Here is a 16,543-nt window from a genome sequence, read left to right on the forward strand (position 1 = left end):
AAATGAAGTATAGTTTTAGGGAAGTTCTTTTCACTTTCCTATTTCAGCATAACTGTTTTCCCTGTATGCAGACTGAGATCAGTGCTCTCATCAGTTGTTGATATAACAGGTAGATCTGGTCCATTACAATGTTCAAAAGCAATTACATAAGGCAATTGTTTACACTACCCATCTCTAGAGACTAGACCAGACAGACATGCACAACAGACATGTGCTTGTGTAATGTGTTTTAATTTGTTGAACTATGTAACAAATTAATTACTGCATGTGTGCAAGAGTAAAACCATGTGACATTAAATGTGGAGAACTTAAGGCAAAAAATACATGGTTAAAAAATTCAACATAAAAAAGCAATAACTGGCAAATTAAACACTGGTAAGCTTATAAAAATATTTCGCGTGATGCCGTACAACCCCAAGCAGGACCAGAATATGTCTAAACATCCTATTTTGTCTTATTATTTTCACAATAACTGAATAATTGCATTCATGGTGCAAAATGTACAGCACATTGGTACATGCCCTTCAGTTCGATTATTGTACACAATCTCTATTCTCAAACTGCTGTGCTGAATAAATGTATTTGACCCAGCTCTGTATATTGCACTCTTAGATAAATACAACACAAATAACAGATCTAGTAAGGCAAACGTGCAAAATAAGTTATTTTGCTCATTTAAAAGACACAATCCTCCGTTAATGGTAACAATTCGTTATTCATGATAGTTGGTTGTACATTTTAATGCATGCAAATGTTTAGTAATTCAGGGCTTTAGAGTACGTCATACAAACATAGTGTCTATGTGAACTGTCAGACTGTAGTTTAGAATATTATGGTTTGCATTTGTGTGAAAATATATTTTAAAATTCATTATAATACCTTCAGGGGGTAAAAAAGGAACAATGAGCCTTTTATACAAAGACAAATACACTGCTACAAACTGTACAGCATTTAGCGTAATAAAAAGACATTATAAAGATTTTGAAAAATAGAAAAGATGTTACAGATTTTTAAAAACAGATCTTTTATATAATTATACATTTAATAGATGTTTCAAGTCCGATCAAGTCACCGTTTCCATGTGTTTTCCCATTGGGAAAAAAAATCACTGGGGATAAAAGATTCGTGCAAATCACCGGCCAGGATTGAGTTTCAGGTGAGACGTTAAAGACGTACCCAACTACAGTACACAACATTTCTGAATTTAATCCGATTGCTGGCTTTTAAAATGAAGTACTCACTTAAAACATCTTTAGTAAAAAATAAAGTAGTCCTGATTTCTCACAGCTCATGAAATTCCATCTGGATGTTTAATATATACATAAAAAATTCACAGTTGCAGATTTGTGCACCTTTACACCTAAACCATTAGAAGAAATGAACAAACTGAGATAATAATGCTTCCTCTGCTGGTGGCTAAATGAGCCGTATACACTTTGTATACAATGCAGGTCCATTTCTCAGAATTAGTTCAAAGATGACGCCATCCCAACATGTCCCATCTCCAAGAAATGGGTCCAGAACATGGTCTCTGTAGGTCATCCCTCATTGGCTGGTTAATAAATACATGATCCGTCCATGTAAGCTGACAGAGTACCGGGTACATGGGTTCCTCTCTCAGTGCATGCATGGTGTGTGTTGCACTGTCACACAGCCCGGGCTTGGAGATAAAAGAAAACACAAAGACTGTGATTGTTGGAAGGAAAGTAGAGCAGGGGTTAGGAAATGACATCATGGGTTTCACCATTGGGCCTCTGTCTAATTGCTACAGGTGGAAGGGGCTTGCCATAGAAATCTGCCAGTAAAAGAGAATGATGGAAAAAACAGGTTAGCAAGATCCACTTTATTGTAATAAGACAAATTAAATCAGCGATGTTTCTTCTGTGCTGATTTATTGTTAAACACAGTCGAACTTGTATTGTGCAAAAAATAAGGCACCCCTGCGTAAATCCATGTTTTGTTGATTTTCAGAGTAGAATAAAGTAACACCAAGTAACTATTTCCTTGTTACATTTGACATTTCCCCCCACATTTACTATATGATATTACTTTATTGTTTAAATATGTAATTACTGCAAATAGAACTGATGCAATAAATTGTCAGAAAAATGCCAAAATAAGATCAGCCATAACATTAAAACCACCTTCTTGTTTCTACACTCACTGTCCATTTTATCAGCTCCACTTACCATAAAGAAGCACTTTGTAGTTCTACAATTACTGACTTTCATGCTGTTTTTTAATGGTCAGGACTCTCCCAGTACCACTACAGAGTAGGTAGTGGTGGATCATTTTCAGCACTGCATTGACACTGACATGGTGGTGGTGTGTTAGTGTGTGTTGTGCTGGTATAAGTGGATAAGAGACAGCAGCGCTGATGGAGTTTTTAAACACCTCACTGTCACTGCTGGACTGAGAATAGTCCACCAACCAAAAATATCCAGCCAACAGTGCCCCGTGGGCAGCATCCTATGACCGCTGATGAAGGTCTAGAAGATGACCAACTCAAACAGCAGCAATAGATGAGCGATTGTCTCTGACTTTACATCTACAAGGTGGACCAACTAGGTAGGAGTGTCTAATAAAGTGGACAGTGAGTGGACACGGTATTTAAAAACTGCAGCACTGCTGTGTATGATCCACTCATACCAGCACAACACACACTAACACACCACCACCATGTCAGTGTCACTGCAGTGCTGAGAGTGATCCACCACCTAAATAATACCTACTCTGTGGTGGTCCTGACCATTAAAGAACAGGGTGAACGCAGGCTAAAAAAGTATGTAGAGAAACAGATGGACTACAGTCAGTAATTGTAGAACTACAAAGTGCTCCTTTATGGTAAGTGGAGCTGATAAAATGGACAGTGAGTGTAGAAACAAGGCTGATCAGTGTATATTAGATTATATATTACACTCACATCATTTAAATAATTTCACATCGTTGAAACAAAGTGAAATACATTTTATTTTGGAATTTCTTTCTGCCTTTTTTCAATTATTTTGCCTTGTCCCAACATTTTTGAGATTGTTAAAGGCAAGCAAATAAAATTTGTCAAATTTTTGGTCAGATTTTACTTTATTCAGTTAAATCAAGGTTTGACAGAAGGAACAAATCACAGATTCTTGATAAGTTTCCAGGAATGGAGTTAGTACATTATATAAAATACTTTGGCACCACACACCACTAAAGTAAGAAAAAAGTACAAGACTTTAAAATGGTTTGACTGGTACAAGCTGTTGGAAGGATGGGTGTATCATGCACGTTCAAAGCAAGGTGACATACAGTGACGTATTAGGCTGTAAAAGAAGCAACAGCATACAAATACAGTGAGAATAATTATGACTGTTAGTAATGAGGACAAAAAGATCTGGTTAGAACACAAAAACGAGTTGGTAGCTCATGCGAACACATGCTGGAAACAGGCACTGAAAATAAGAGTTACCAGAAAGTCTTTTATCTCCAAGAAGTTCAAGCTTGGGGAGTCTAGAGACTTTGGGAGTAGCCCATCCAACTACAAACAAAGTTAAAATGACAAGTCTGTTAAACCTATCTTTAAAGAGGTGGATATTTATCAAATAAAATGGTCACACAGTCAAATTCCAAAGGTCAAATTCAGCTGTATTTAAAACTAGCATGTGGGCGCTCCTAACATTTAAGTTTTCATGAAGTCAGTGGCATTGTCATACAGAAATAAACTATACTTGTTCTAACTAGATGATTGGACATCTGAAAAGTAAAAAACAATAAACTGTAAAGCATCACATTTTTCTTACCCTTAAAGCAATGATATTACAATGGCAGCGATTTTACGACCGCTTTATGCTGGTCAGTGTTTCTCAGGTATTACTGGACACAAGGCTTAAGCAAACCTCAGAAAGGATGCCAATTGATTGCGGTGCCTGGCCTGCCCCCTTCTTCCCAGACATAGCCAATCATGTCTGTCTGCAGACGCCCATTCGGCTGCAAGCACCGCTGGGGATTCGGACCATGAATAGTGGAGTAGCACAATTTATCACTGTGCCACCCAAACACCACTGCTCAGGTTTTACTTCCTAATATCTAGTAATATGGTATTGTAATGCATGGAATGTGTGTAACTACCTGGTGCGGGAGGTGGAGTGGGGGTCTTGGCTGAATCATCTGTTATGAGTGGGTCGACTCTGTTTTTCCGCTTCAGCCGTATTTTCTTTACTTTCTTTTTGGTCTGCTCTCCTAGACCTGAGAACGATAAAAAAACAAAACAAACAAACACATTTACCCAGACAGCCTCAAGTTCATCATTGTGCTTATATGACCAAAAGAATGTGGACACAAATGATACACTTGTATGTATACACAGTGGCACAAAGACATGGTTCGACTGACCTCAGGACTATTAAACACTTGGTATAAATTCAAATGTCAATTGCAAGCCAGGCTTTCTTATACAACATCGGTGCTTTACCACAAATGGTGTTCTGACTGAATGAGCACAAGTTTCCACAGTAACACACTGAATTCTTGAGAAAGTCTTCTAATAAAAGTGGTTAAGTAATTGAATGAATGATTTAGGATTAAAGACCCTTTTGATAGATGATTTTTTCGAAAGCAATTTGTTTAGGAGCGTTTCTGATTGAGCATAAAGACACTTTGTTCCTGCCACCCTCCCATTACTGGCATCCCCATCCACATGTCATACACTAAATCATTTTTTTTAACGTCATGTTTTACACACGTTGGTTACATTCATGACAAAACAGGTAGTTACTCATTACACAAGATTCATCAGTATAAGTCTTTAATGTCAAACAGTCATGGAACCTAGCACATCCACCAATGGTCGCATAGACAAACATTCTAGTCTGTGTTTTGACACCCGCCTCCACAGAATTGTTTGGGAGTTTTCCAAATTTAGTTACCCAAGTCGTGTTTTTAGCTGCTTTAGACATCGACATCTTGGACATTTTGACTAACCGATTGCTAACTGAATTGCAGTAGGATTGCTAGGACCTCCTCTTAGTGTGAATTAACCAGTAAACGTGAGGCACTTGAATGCTACACGAATGAAAAATGGTAAATTGCTAAACACAAACCTTAAATTTTGAATTTCACAGCAAATTGCATATTACATGGGAAACGGCTCATTTCAGAACACGTGGCGCGATTTTCATGCCCGTGAATTAGGTAGGGCCTTAATCATAGGATCATTTATTTAATTTAAAAAATGATGCCTAAACATTTAAACTTTTATTAACTTAAGTTAATTAATAAACATTAAAGTCTCACAGGGTTACGTTGTAACTCACGAATAGGGTCTCACATGGTTCAGTTGTAACGCACAATCATTTGATGAAGAGAGAATAATGAATGAAAACAGACCTGATTCTGTGCTTTCCGGTGTCTGTCTTTCACTCTCTTGATCCTCTTGCTCTTCCTCTTCCTCATCCTCCTGTTTGCTGTTCTGCTCCAAAGCACTGTCCTGTTGGTTCTCATCTCTCTGCTTTTTCTTTTCCATTTCAATTTTTAATTTGTCCTCATTCTGAAATACAAACCAGAACAAAACTAAGCCCAATCAAACACACAAAGTCGAACATTTTAGTGAGACGGTTAAGAATACAGTGCGGTACTTACCTCTTTAACTACATTGTTTATTGGCTGGAATGGATTGGGCATGTCGGTATCCTCTGACTCCTCCTGCTTTACTTGTCTTCCTTCTCGCTCCGCCTCTTCACGCTCTTGTCTGTCCCTGTTAAAAAAAAAAAAAAACTTCTTTGTGAGAGAAGGCTAATCGTTTAGGCCACCACTACCAAGACCAAGTCCAAGGCAAGAGTAGAAAAAGAATACAGAGAGTATTGTCATCCCGATGTCACCGGCAGATGTCACTAGGCAGCATAGGGATATTATTAAATTAGGTGCAAGAACAGTTTTCACATGTGTAAATGTTATTTCAAGTCAGTATTTGATCAGGGTCACATGGAGATAGTGATGGCATTACAGATAAGGCTACGATCACATGGTTGATCGTAGTAGTGATAACCTGGTATGTTTAAGGGTGGAGTTTATTTTTTCCCCTTGTCACACTTGTCTGAAAACACACATTAAAAAGCATTTAAAAAAATAACAACACTACTAATGGCTGTGTTCTAATTTTCTTGATTTATTTATTAGGATTTTAACATCATGTTTTACACACTTTGGTTACATTCATGACAGGACAGGTAATTTCTGGTTACACAAGATTCATCAGTTCAAGTCTAATGTTAAACACAATCATGGACGATTTTGTATCTCCAATTATCTCACTTGCATGTCTTTGTGCTGTGGAAGAATCCCACGTAGACACAGGGAGAACATGCAAACTCCACACAGAAAGGACCTGGACCACTCCACCTGGAAATGGAACCCAGGATGTTCTTGCTGTGAGGCGACGGTGCTACCCACTGTTCTAATTTGTCTTGCATTTAGTATAGTATTGAGGGGGCTTGAGTCGCGCATTGGTATAGCATGCCAGCCCACTACCATTAATATAGAGGGATCTATTAATGGCCTGTTGGCTGTTTGCACTAACATGGCTAATGTCTGGGGTAGGTGGTGTAGGCAAATGTGACGAGTCTGGTTTTTGGACCAGATCCACTGGTGATCCCTAAATCTGTGAGCAGCCATAAAAAAAACCTAAGATTTAGTATAGCTTGATGTGCATTTGGACATAGCCACATATGCTTAAACACTCACAGCTTTCTAGTATAATGCATACAAAAAATACAGTCTCAAGTTGATGTTGTGGAAGAAAATAGCTTTTGATAGATTTCTTCATAGAATAAAATGATTGGCTGATGCATGATTTTTTTGGATGAACTGCAATAGGGCAATTGGCAATGATTAGACTAGGGAGGGTTATGGGAGGAGGAGGTTTAGGACAGGGCAAGATGGAGATAAATGATCCACTGTGGTGAACCCTAACAGTAAGTTATGCTAACAGCTTTGCTAAGACATCTTGTGTCTGTCCCATCCTGTTATAACGGCTGCCAAAAATAACTGACTTTTTCATCAGTGAGTTTATAGTAAACAGGTTTTCTTAGTACAATAGGTCAATATTTGGAAATTACTGATAAATTAAAAATAAAATCTTGCTGACCTTTCCTCTCGGATCTTCTTCACCCTCTCGGCTCTCTCCGTTTTATCCTGTTCCTCCTGCAGCTTCTGCTCAGCCGTGTCCCTCTGTACTCGCTCCGTGATCGCTTCATAGTCCTTGGCGATGTTGTTGAGAAGCCAATTAAGGCCGTTCTTGATTGACTTGTCGAGCTTCTTACCATAACCCAGTACTGCAGAGCATGGCTCCTGTCAAGACAAATAACATTTAAAAAAGTTGCACCTTTTTGTAATAAAAAAGCAGAATTTACCTATCTAAAGTTCTTTTTTTTTTCTTTTTTCTTTTTTTATTACTTTACCTGGTGACCACTTTTTAAATGTCTTGTTTTATATGAATTGTGAATAAAATCAGTTTCTTAGTGTGATTGTTAAACCAACAGAACTTAACACCTTGTTTAGGCCACTACGCCTTTAAGAACCCAGTCCCCTAGCAATCACAGTTCCTTAGGCATGCCCATTTCCCTGCTTCTAACATCAACTTCAAGAAGTGACTGTCCACCTGTAATATTCTGGTTGCACAAACAGCACGGCTCTTTTACACCAGAACATACACAAACTGTATTAATTTGCTGATATGTTGCCAAGTAACACCAAGCTTTATGCACACAAACTGGTTAAGGCAGGCAAGAGAATTGTTACCGTTGCTTAGCAACAAGTCATTGTTGTGGAACTACTTTTTGGCTGAGGGTATTATCAGTTTAAAGCATATTCAGTATAAAATGTAGGGCTTCTTTCATTTATTTTGTAAATGTAAATGTAAATGATAAAAAGTGGTTAAGGTACTGGACTAGTAATCAGAAGGTTGACGGTTTAAACCCCACCACCACCAAGCTCTCAAATGCTAAAATTGTATTTAGTCATAATTGTAAGTCGCTGTAGATAAAAGCGTCTGCTAAATGCAGCAAATGTAAATATGATGTTACATACTGTCTGACAAGATTCAACCCAACCCCCCCATCCCCGAAGCATTAGGGCACGGGTAATGACTTCAACAAGTAAACACTTCTTTATTACAGGAGCTACTTTTTTTATATTAAAAAAAACATTAAGTAACTCACAATCTGACACAGACACTTGTTCTCGTTGACAAGCTTTTCCAATGACAGGCTCTCAATTATGTCAGCTTCAGCCAGTGCCCCATCCTGGTCCTGCTTATTTGCCAACCTAAGAAAAGAAGGAAGGGTAAGTGACAGTGCTAAGTGTAAGATGTCACAAACACATGGTACAAAACCTACACTCCAGAGTGACAGGACATTAAGTGGGTAAATATTTGGGCTATTTAAAAGGTTATTATTTACTGGTGGGAATGGGATGAACTGCATCAACTGGAATTACACAATGTAGCATTGTTATTTATATTATTATTATCATTAAAATATTACCATTGTGTTCAGTAGGAGTTTTAATACCAACATATTGACATACTTTTTAATCAAAAGCATTAATCAAACAATAACTTCTTGGTCGGGTTATCAGTGAACTGGTTAAACAACCCTAGTACTTCACACTACACCTAATGGAAGGAAACATAAATACAGTAATAGAATTTAATCTAATTGGACAATTAAAAGCTCGAGGTTGCTTTCTAAAAAATAAGATAAAGGCAACAGTAAGACCTAGCCCACGATTTTTCCAACTTCTATTCAAGCAACCCACATTTGGTCCATGATTTTTACCATGACCCAGGCAACACAAAAATGCATCAAAACAAAAGACAAAATGAAATGTGCCTAATTAATTTAAAAAAATCAGTGGCAATCTGGTTCCACTGTGGTTTACAAAATGTAACGTAAAGCCTCCACAAGGGGGCGTTCGTGTACAAATTAATTTCGTGTTTGTTCCTGTTAAAACTTGTTGATTTAATTATTATAATTTTTCTCTGCAACCCATTTTTTGGGCTCGCGACCTGACCTGACCTAGCCGATCGCCTGACTTTATTCCCCATTTAAATTTGAGGGTTTCAAAATTGTCTATCAGAGGGAACTTGTAGACTAGAAGAAGTAAACATCGCTGAACTCGAGTGCAGCTCTACACACAGGGTGTGTTCAAAAACCTAGGGAGCTGCCTTGCTGTCTTACTGTCTACATAGGCAGCTGCCTAAGTAGAGAGGATTCTAATAAGTCATCTACTTACAAGTCAGGTTATTCGAATGCACTACTTAGACAGTGATAACATCAGGTTTCGCTTACAAAGCTAACACCGTTAACATCGTGGCACAACACGCTAGCACGTCAAATAACATCTCCCTCTGTGTACCGAAAACAGTTAAACTGTCCTTGACAAGCCCAAACTCGCAAATAAATACAGCTGTACACGTTTATACAAATAAAAAAAATCGATGATAATTTTTTTACATTTGAAAATAAGTCGGTTCTTTGATAGTGAGCATATTAAGGCATCTAGAATTTCGAACAGCCTCCTTCTCGGGAGCGCGCATAGGATGACGTAAAATGCTGCCTATGTAGAAAGCTCACTAGATTTTCGAACACACCCACAGCGTCTAGGCAAGCATCTTAATAGGTCGTGTGTCACTCACACTAGCACTGGCTTGCCGGCAATACGAGGGTGCCGCAGCACTTCTGCCATGGTGTCTCTGGTCTCCTGGATCCTCTGCACATCGCTCGAGTCGACCACGAACACCACACCATACGCCTCGGAGTAGTAGTTCTTCCAGATGCCACGGATTCTCTTTCCACCACCAAGGTCAAAGATTGTTACCTCAAACTTGCCTTGCTTCAGGTCCACCTTTGAGAAGCCCACTGTGGGAGCCACGTCGAGTGGGCTTTCTGTGAGAAAAATGTACACGAATTAGAATGGCAATGATGATACAGCAATCTGCGTCAACAGTTTTTAGAATCTAACTGAATCATTCTGCCAAGATAAAGTACAACAGGTGTAGTTAACAAAAACGATAACTTTTTATTTATGATGTATATATATATTTTTAATTATTTAAGGATGAGCCCCTTGGTGGCGAAGCAATAAATTCCACTAACTCACTACTAGCCCATTACTTGCATTGGATTGTGTGTTAAGGTCAGCACTGTCAGATACAGCATTAATCCCAGAACATAAACAAATCTTCTGGAGATTAACCGTGTCCTCACCTCCCTGAATGCCCCGGACTGTTGCAGTTTTCCCAGCATTGTCCAGTCCCACCATCACCAATGTCACCTTCCTGTAACAACAATCAAACAAACACTTCATAAAATAAGTGCTCCAGAGAATTGCAACCTTGCTGAACTCCCAAAACAGAGCAAGAGGAAGTTAATGCCATAATATCATTAGTATCATAATATTACAGTGAGGTACATAAACCAGACTGACTGACTGGTCTTTGTTTAAAAGTCATGAGTACACAGAGAGCAATCAAGACACAAGTCAAATAGTCATGCAGTGTGCATTGCCCCCAGTCACCACCTTCAAGCCCAGTACACCTAACCACCAAAGAAAGCACACAAGATATATTACATTAGAAGAAATCAATAACAGGTGGCGCAGTGATAAAAACACACGCTGCAACCGGAGCTGGATCTCGAGTACATCGTATCGAATCCAGCTCTGCCTTACCGACCGAGGCTGAGCGGCTATATGAACAACGATTGGCCTGTTGTTCAGATGGGTGGGACTAAGGTCGGAAGTGGGTCTCTCTGTCAGAATGGTGCGGTTACGACCTCTGCTGGCTGATTAGAGGTGCCTACACGGAGATGCGGAAGGAGTGCTCCTAGGGTGTGTCTCTCTGCATGCTCTCTGACGCTAGGTGGCGCCACACGTCAATGTGTGGGTTGCAAGATGCATACGGCTTGCTGCTCATGTGTCGTAGGGGATGTGGGTTAGCTTCGATCTCCTCGGTCAGGGCAGGGATCGGCAGAGGCAGAGAGGATGCGTGATGCAAATTGGGCAATTGGATGCACTAAAAGGGGGAGAGAAAGGGGAGAAAATGCATTAAAAAAAAGAAATCAATAACTTTAAGTGTAAGAAGTGGATTACAACTACTTTATCCTGGTAGGGGTCACAGCATGTCCGGCTTGACCGGGGAACACAGGGCACCAATCAATCACAGGACTTTGGTTATCCCATCCTTAAACACAGCCAACACTTCTGTATAGATGCCTCACACAGCTGAGATTTAAACCTGGATCTCAGAAGTGGTGGGCTAGCATTATAAATGGAAGATTGGGATGATGCATGTTATATTTTATCATTATATGCCAATCTTGTTGTTGACCCATGACTCATGACCACTGTAATAGCACTGTGTCACTGTGTGTACAACACAGTGATATGAATATTGCACTATGCTTAATAGAAATTCTCCTGACCATGGGACTGACTGACAGATTACCACTCTCACACTTTACTATTTGCACTTGTATAGTACTTGGTGCAACTAGGCAACAACACAGCAATTATTAACTCCCAACAGCTTAAAACAAGTACAGCTTTTTAAACAACAAATCATACATCACATGGTATAATTTTGTTTTAGAGTCTAGTTCCCATTTCAACCCATTACCTCAACTTTCTAAGCTACACCAAACACACTTGACCAGCATGCAAATACTTAACTGCGGCACTTGCGCCACAAGGACATCAAGCGCCCTATCCAAGTGACTGTCCTTTGCAGCAAAGAGGTCTTCATTGATTGTCAGAGAAATGCCAGATGTTAGCAAGCTGTCCCTCCAGTCCTGCAAATTGTCCTTTCTGCACTCATGTGCGATCCAAAACAAACACACTGTGCTGTTCCTTTGTCTTGACACTAGTCAGCCCCAGGATTAGCAGGGGATTTCACTTTAGCCCTTGAGGGATCAGTGCTGAAGGACAAATATCCCATCATACATAAGCAGCCAGCTTTGCATGCAAGGACAGAGCCTAATGACGTACTCTGGTTATTAATGTGATAAACGTTTACTCAAGGCTTCATATTTTAATTGAACTAAAGGTGGCTCAGTTTACTTAGGGTCTTTTTTTAAATTTTTTCACCCCCACTGTTATAGTGATATTTTAATTTATCAACCGCTTTATCACGGGTGGGTTCGAGACCCACAGCTCCACCAGAAGGCAAAGTATTTTTGCTTATGAGAAATGAGAGAAACGAGATTTAACACATAATGCTATTAATCGTCTTCGCTGCTTGGAATCACAGGGGTCTTCAAATTTTTATCCAGCCGCCCATCATCCACCAAAATGTCCAATCAAACCCCTTCATGCAAAGTAATATTTAACTCAACCAAACACAGTCCTGACTGCAGCTGACAGCTGGTCCACAAGTGCTCATTTCCTTTATCCACTTGGACAAGCTTCAGTTCCATCTCCTGCCTTCAAGTAGCAAATGGAACAGTAAGGCATATAATATGGTATCCAACAGAATATGACCAAAATGATGTAAAAGCAAACATCGCATCAATAAGTGCTTCATAAATGTCTCATATTTAAAGCATCTGAGGGTATACAGAGCTGTTAGCCACGTTGACACTTTCTCTCCAGTGGATCTCGAAACAAGACGATAAATTTGCTTTCATTCAGCAAAAAGAGCAATTAGTGAAATTGAGCGCTGGTGTTTTGCAATAGGGACTGCATTGAGTCTCCATTTCAAAAGCCGGGCTACACAGTGCAAGGATTTTGCTTGTGTTTGCTCTTTTTTTTATTTGGAGTAGTGGTTGGATTTACAAGCACCTGTTCAATATGGCCTTATTTTGGCATACTTTACAGCAATTTGAGGAATCCAAGAAAACCCACATGGGCACAGGGAGAACATGAAAAAAATCTGCAATGAGAGTGCCAGAGATAAGGATCAACCATAACATTAAAACCAACCCCTTGTTTCTACACTCGCTGTCCATTTTATCAGCTCCACTTACCATATAGAAGCACTGTGTAGTTCTACAATTACTGACTGTAGTCCATCTGTTTCTCTGCATGCTTTGTTAGCCCCCTTTCATGCTGTTCGTCAATGGTCAGGACTCTCCCAGGACCACTACAGAGCAGGTATTATTAGGTGGTGGGTCACTCTCAGCACTGCAGTGACACTGACATGGTGGTGGTGTGTTAGTGTGTGTTGTGCTGGTATGAGTGGATCAGACACAGCAGCGCTGCTGAAGTTTTTAAATACCGTGTCCACTCACTGTCCACTCTATTACACACTCCTACCTAGTTGGTCCACCTTGTAGATGTAAAGTCAGAGACGATCCCTCATCTATTGCTGCTGTTTGAGTTGGTCATCTTCTAGACCTTCATCAGTGGTCACAGGACGTTGCCTACGGGGCACTGTTGGCTGGATATTTTTGGTTGGTGGACTATTCTCAGTCCAGCAGTGACAGTGAGGTGTTTAAAAACTCCATCAGCATTGCTGTGTCTGATCCACTCATACCAGCACAACACACACTAACACACCACCACCATGTCAGTGTCAATGCAGTGCTGAGAATGATCCACCACCCAAATAATACCTGCTCTGTAGTGGTCCTGGGAGAGTCCTGACCATTGACGAACAGCATGAAAGGGGGCTAACAAAGTATGTAGAGAAACAGATGGACTACAGTCAGTAATTGTAGAACTACAAAGTGCTTCTATATGGTAAGTGGAGCTGATAAAATGGCCAGTGAGTGTAGAAACAAGGAGGTGGTTTTAATGTTATGGTGGATCGGTGTATGTTGTTGTGCAGCACCCAGTCTGCCAGACGCACCCCCCACAATATCAACCCAAAGGAAAACAATGCTTTCAAATAGGTTTGCAACAACTAATCGGCAATTTCAATAAAATTCAGTACTAAAATAGTAGTAAAATGGTGTACTCATATTCTGATTTTGGTATCATATTAAAAATAAATAATACAATTGTTAAATCCCTATTTTATTTATTTATTAGGATTTTAATGTCAAGTTTTACACACTTTAGTTACATTCATGACAGGACAGGTAATTGCTGGTTAATTACACAAGACTCATTAGTTCAAGTCTTTAATGTCATGGACAATTTTGTATCTCTAATTCACCTCACTTGCATGTCTTTGGACTGTAGGAGGAAACCGGAGCTCCTGGAGGAAACCCACGCAGACATGGGGAGAACATGCAAACTCCACACAGAAAGGACCCTGACAACTCCACCTGGGAATCGAACCCAGGACCTTCTTGCTGTGAGACAACCCCTGTGCTTGCGTCGCTGCCTGTAAACTTCAGATCATGACACCGGATTGACAAAACTCTTGTGAAAAGCCTTTGGAGAGGTGTGGAGGCTGTCATAGAAACTTTAAATGAACACATATTGTTTAGGAATACAACATCCAACAAGCATAAGGTCATGGGTTGACAACCTTCTGGTCTTACAGGTTAGATGGTAGGTTATAGTACTGAAATGACTTTGAAAGACACACAGTCTCACCTTGCGGGCTCACGCCATCGTTTCAGCCAGCTGCAGCAGTTCGCCATCAGACTGAACATGACAGTCTAAACCCACGGACTTGAAACTTCACCTCATGCAGCAGATTCGCTGGTTTAAACTGAGCAGAAATGAATCTACTGAAGTCACATTTACCTACACGTAGAACCGAACTTCAGCTATAGGGATTAACCTGCTGGTTAATCATCAATGCCATTTTATGTACCTATGCCAGGCTACAGCTACCAGTTAAAAGTGCAGGAATACACACTTCACATTGTGGATCACATCGTGTGCAGTGTTAAGGGTACATATTTAAAAATAAGGCAACATTTTAGAAATTAAACTGTTGATTTATGGTAAATTTATGATTTGCTGGTGTTTACTTTTAAATAGTACTTTTAGATTTAATATTAATGTGACTTTAGTATTAGATATTTGATTTTCTTTTTATTAGTTGTTTTTGTTTATTTTAGTTAGTTCATTTTTTCTATTAAAGTATATAATAAAATTAATGTTATATTATCTGCATTTAAAAGTCAGATTTCTATTAGCGTCTGAGTCAGTATTTTTACTACTTGTTTAGTTTTGAGTCATTTCATTAAAGTGTAGTATAATTTTTTGTTCTATTTACAAAACTGGATTTCAGTCCATTTATTACTGGTAGTTTTTGGAGAGCTATTTCTAGTTTCAAGTTGTAATTTAGCTTGGGTTTTTAATGTAGGTAGAAGTAAGATTTTCAAATAATTTAACTGTAATTTTCTAGTTTTTGTTTTAGTTGCAGTTTAAATAATAACTTTAATCTCAGATACATTAGTGTGTATGTATTTCACTCAGATTACTTTGTTTGCATTTAAAGAAATATATTTCTGTAGTTTAAATTATACCTATAATTTTAGAACTACAATTTTAATTTTTTTCTCTGTAATTTCACTGTAATTTTAGCAACTTTAAATACTGGCATTAATATCAATTTTAGTTCATTTGTTATGATTTTTTAGTACAGTGAGAAATTATATGTAGTGATTGGAAATATACATTTTATTTAAGAAAACATAATATACTAAATGTTTAGCAATTAGCAAGAAATAATGTTTATAAATTATTCGTTTTTAGTAACTATTAGTTGTTTTTTTAGTTAAGAAAAATCATTAGTATTATTTCTTTTAAATTGCTATTTTCGAAGCTTATTATTACTATTTTTTCACTACTTTCAGTAACTTTAAGTACAAACTTTATTATTAATTTTTTGTTTAGTGTAACAGAATAATAAACTGTATTTTGGTGGTTTAGTTTTAAGTTTAGATTTAGTTTATTGTACCAACCCTGTTAAAACTGAACTAGTCGCCACAGTGAGTTATGAAGCTATTGCTGATTTTCATGTACTTTTAAAATTAGTGTAGCTCAGCCAGCTAAATAAATATAAATAACTTTATGAGTTTAATTATGGAAAGCTAAATTACAAAACATATTTGTTATAAACTCTGAGAATAACTGCAAACCGAGTTCAGCTACAACAGTCACTAATCTAGGTGGCTAACCAGTTAGCTAGCTAATCCGTTAGCGAAGTTGTCCACATTTGCAGCATAAAGAGCTGAGTGTTTAGTAAAGGAAACATAACCGTAATATCGGGAGCAGGATAAATCCAGTATAAAGTCCTATAGAGAGAGATGAACTTTACTAACTCCGGTTAGCGGTTGGTACATACAGCAGGATGCTCTCGCCCTCTATCCGCTTTGTTTATGCTGCTGGCTGCTATGGCTGCGGCAGTGATTGCGTCAGGTCTACATCACAGCCCGGTCCTATACTACCCTACTAGATAGTATGCCTGAACAGTTAGTCAGCTAACGGTGTGGCATAGATTAAGCATACTGTGAAGTACGCTAGTATGCGATTCAGGATGCGGTCAAACTATGCAACAGCGCCTCTACAGAATGGAATGTAAGGTAGCAGGTTGGAGCTGAGCGAGTCCAGTTACCTCTACATTCTGGACAGGGTCACCGTGGGTCCTGTGCCACTCTGAAACACTGAG

The 16,543-nt window shown here is 38.9% G+C and overlaps 1 protein-coding gene across 5 annotated transcripts; it reads right to left on the reverse strand.

Annotated features, from left to right (window-relative positions):
* Positions 1 to 210: 210 nt before the first annotated feature.
* Positions 211 to 16,256, reverse strand: arl13b (ADP-ribosylation factor-like 13b). Of its 5 annotated transcripts, XM_063010634.1 has the most exons (11): positions 16,197 to 16,256; positions 14,515 to 14,632; positions 10,242 to 10,312; positions 9,671 to 9,920; positions 8,193 to 8,298; positions 7,121 to 7,323; positions 5,617 to 5,731; positions 5,365 to 5,524; positions 4,108 to 4,224; positions 3,449 to 3,517; positions 211 to 1,795 (listed from the first exon to the last, which is right to left on the reverse strand). In XM_063010634.1, the coding sequence occupies exons 2-11, from the start codon at positions 14,571 to 14,573 to the stop codon at positions 1,719 to 1,721; spliced, it is 1,227 nt and encodes a 408-aa protein (XP_062866704.1). In that variant the 5' UTR covers positions 14,574 to 14,632; positions 16,197 to 16,256; the 3' UTR covers positions 211 to 1,718. The 5 variants fall into 5 exon arrangements, with proteins under 5 accessions (XP_062866704.1, XP_062866706.1, XP_062866703.1 ...); XM_063010636.1 differs by lacking the exon at positions 16,197 to 16,256 and having other exon boundaries at positions 211 to 1,660; positions 14,515 to 14,872; XM_063010633.1 differs by lacking the exon at positions 16,197 to 16,256 and having other exon boundaries at positions 14,515 to 14,872.
* Positions 16,257 to 16,543: the final 287 nt, after the last annotated feature.

The sequence above is a fragment of the Trichomycterus rosablanca genome, chromosome 15 (genome assembly GCF_030014385.1).
Source record: "Trichomycterus rosablanca isolate fTriRos1 chromosome 15, fTriRos1.hap1, whole genome shotgun sequence".
Classification (NCBI taxonomy): domain Eukaryota; kingdom Metazoa; phylum Chordata; class Actinopteri; order Siluriformes; family Trichomycteridae; genus Trichomycterus; species Trichomycterus rosablanca.

Excerpts from the sequence above, each read along its gene's own strand:
- arl13b (XM_063010634.1), bottom strand. The coding sequence starts at position 14,573 with ATGTTCAGTCTGATGGCGAACTGCTGCAGCTGGCTGAAACGATGGCGT. Across the intron at positions 5,732-7,120 it reads AAGAAGATCCGAGAGGAAAG|GGACAGACAAGAGCGTGAAG; the intron begins GTCAGCAAGATT and ends TTTTTTTAACAG. Across the intron at positions 3,518-4,107 it reads CACTCCACCTCCCGCACCAG|TTGGATGGGCTACTCCCAAA; the intron begins GTAGTTACACAC and ends CTTTGTTTGTAG.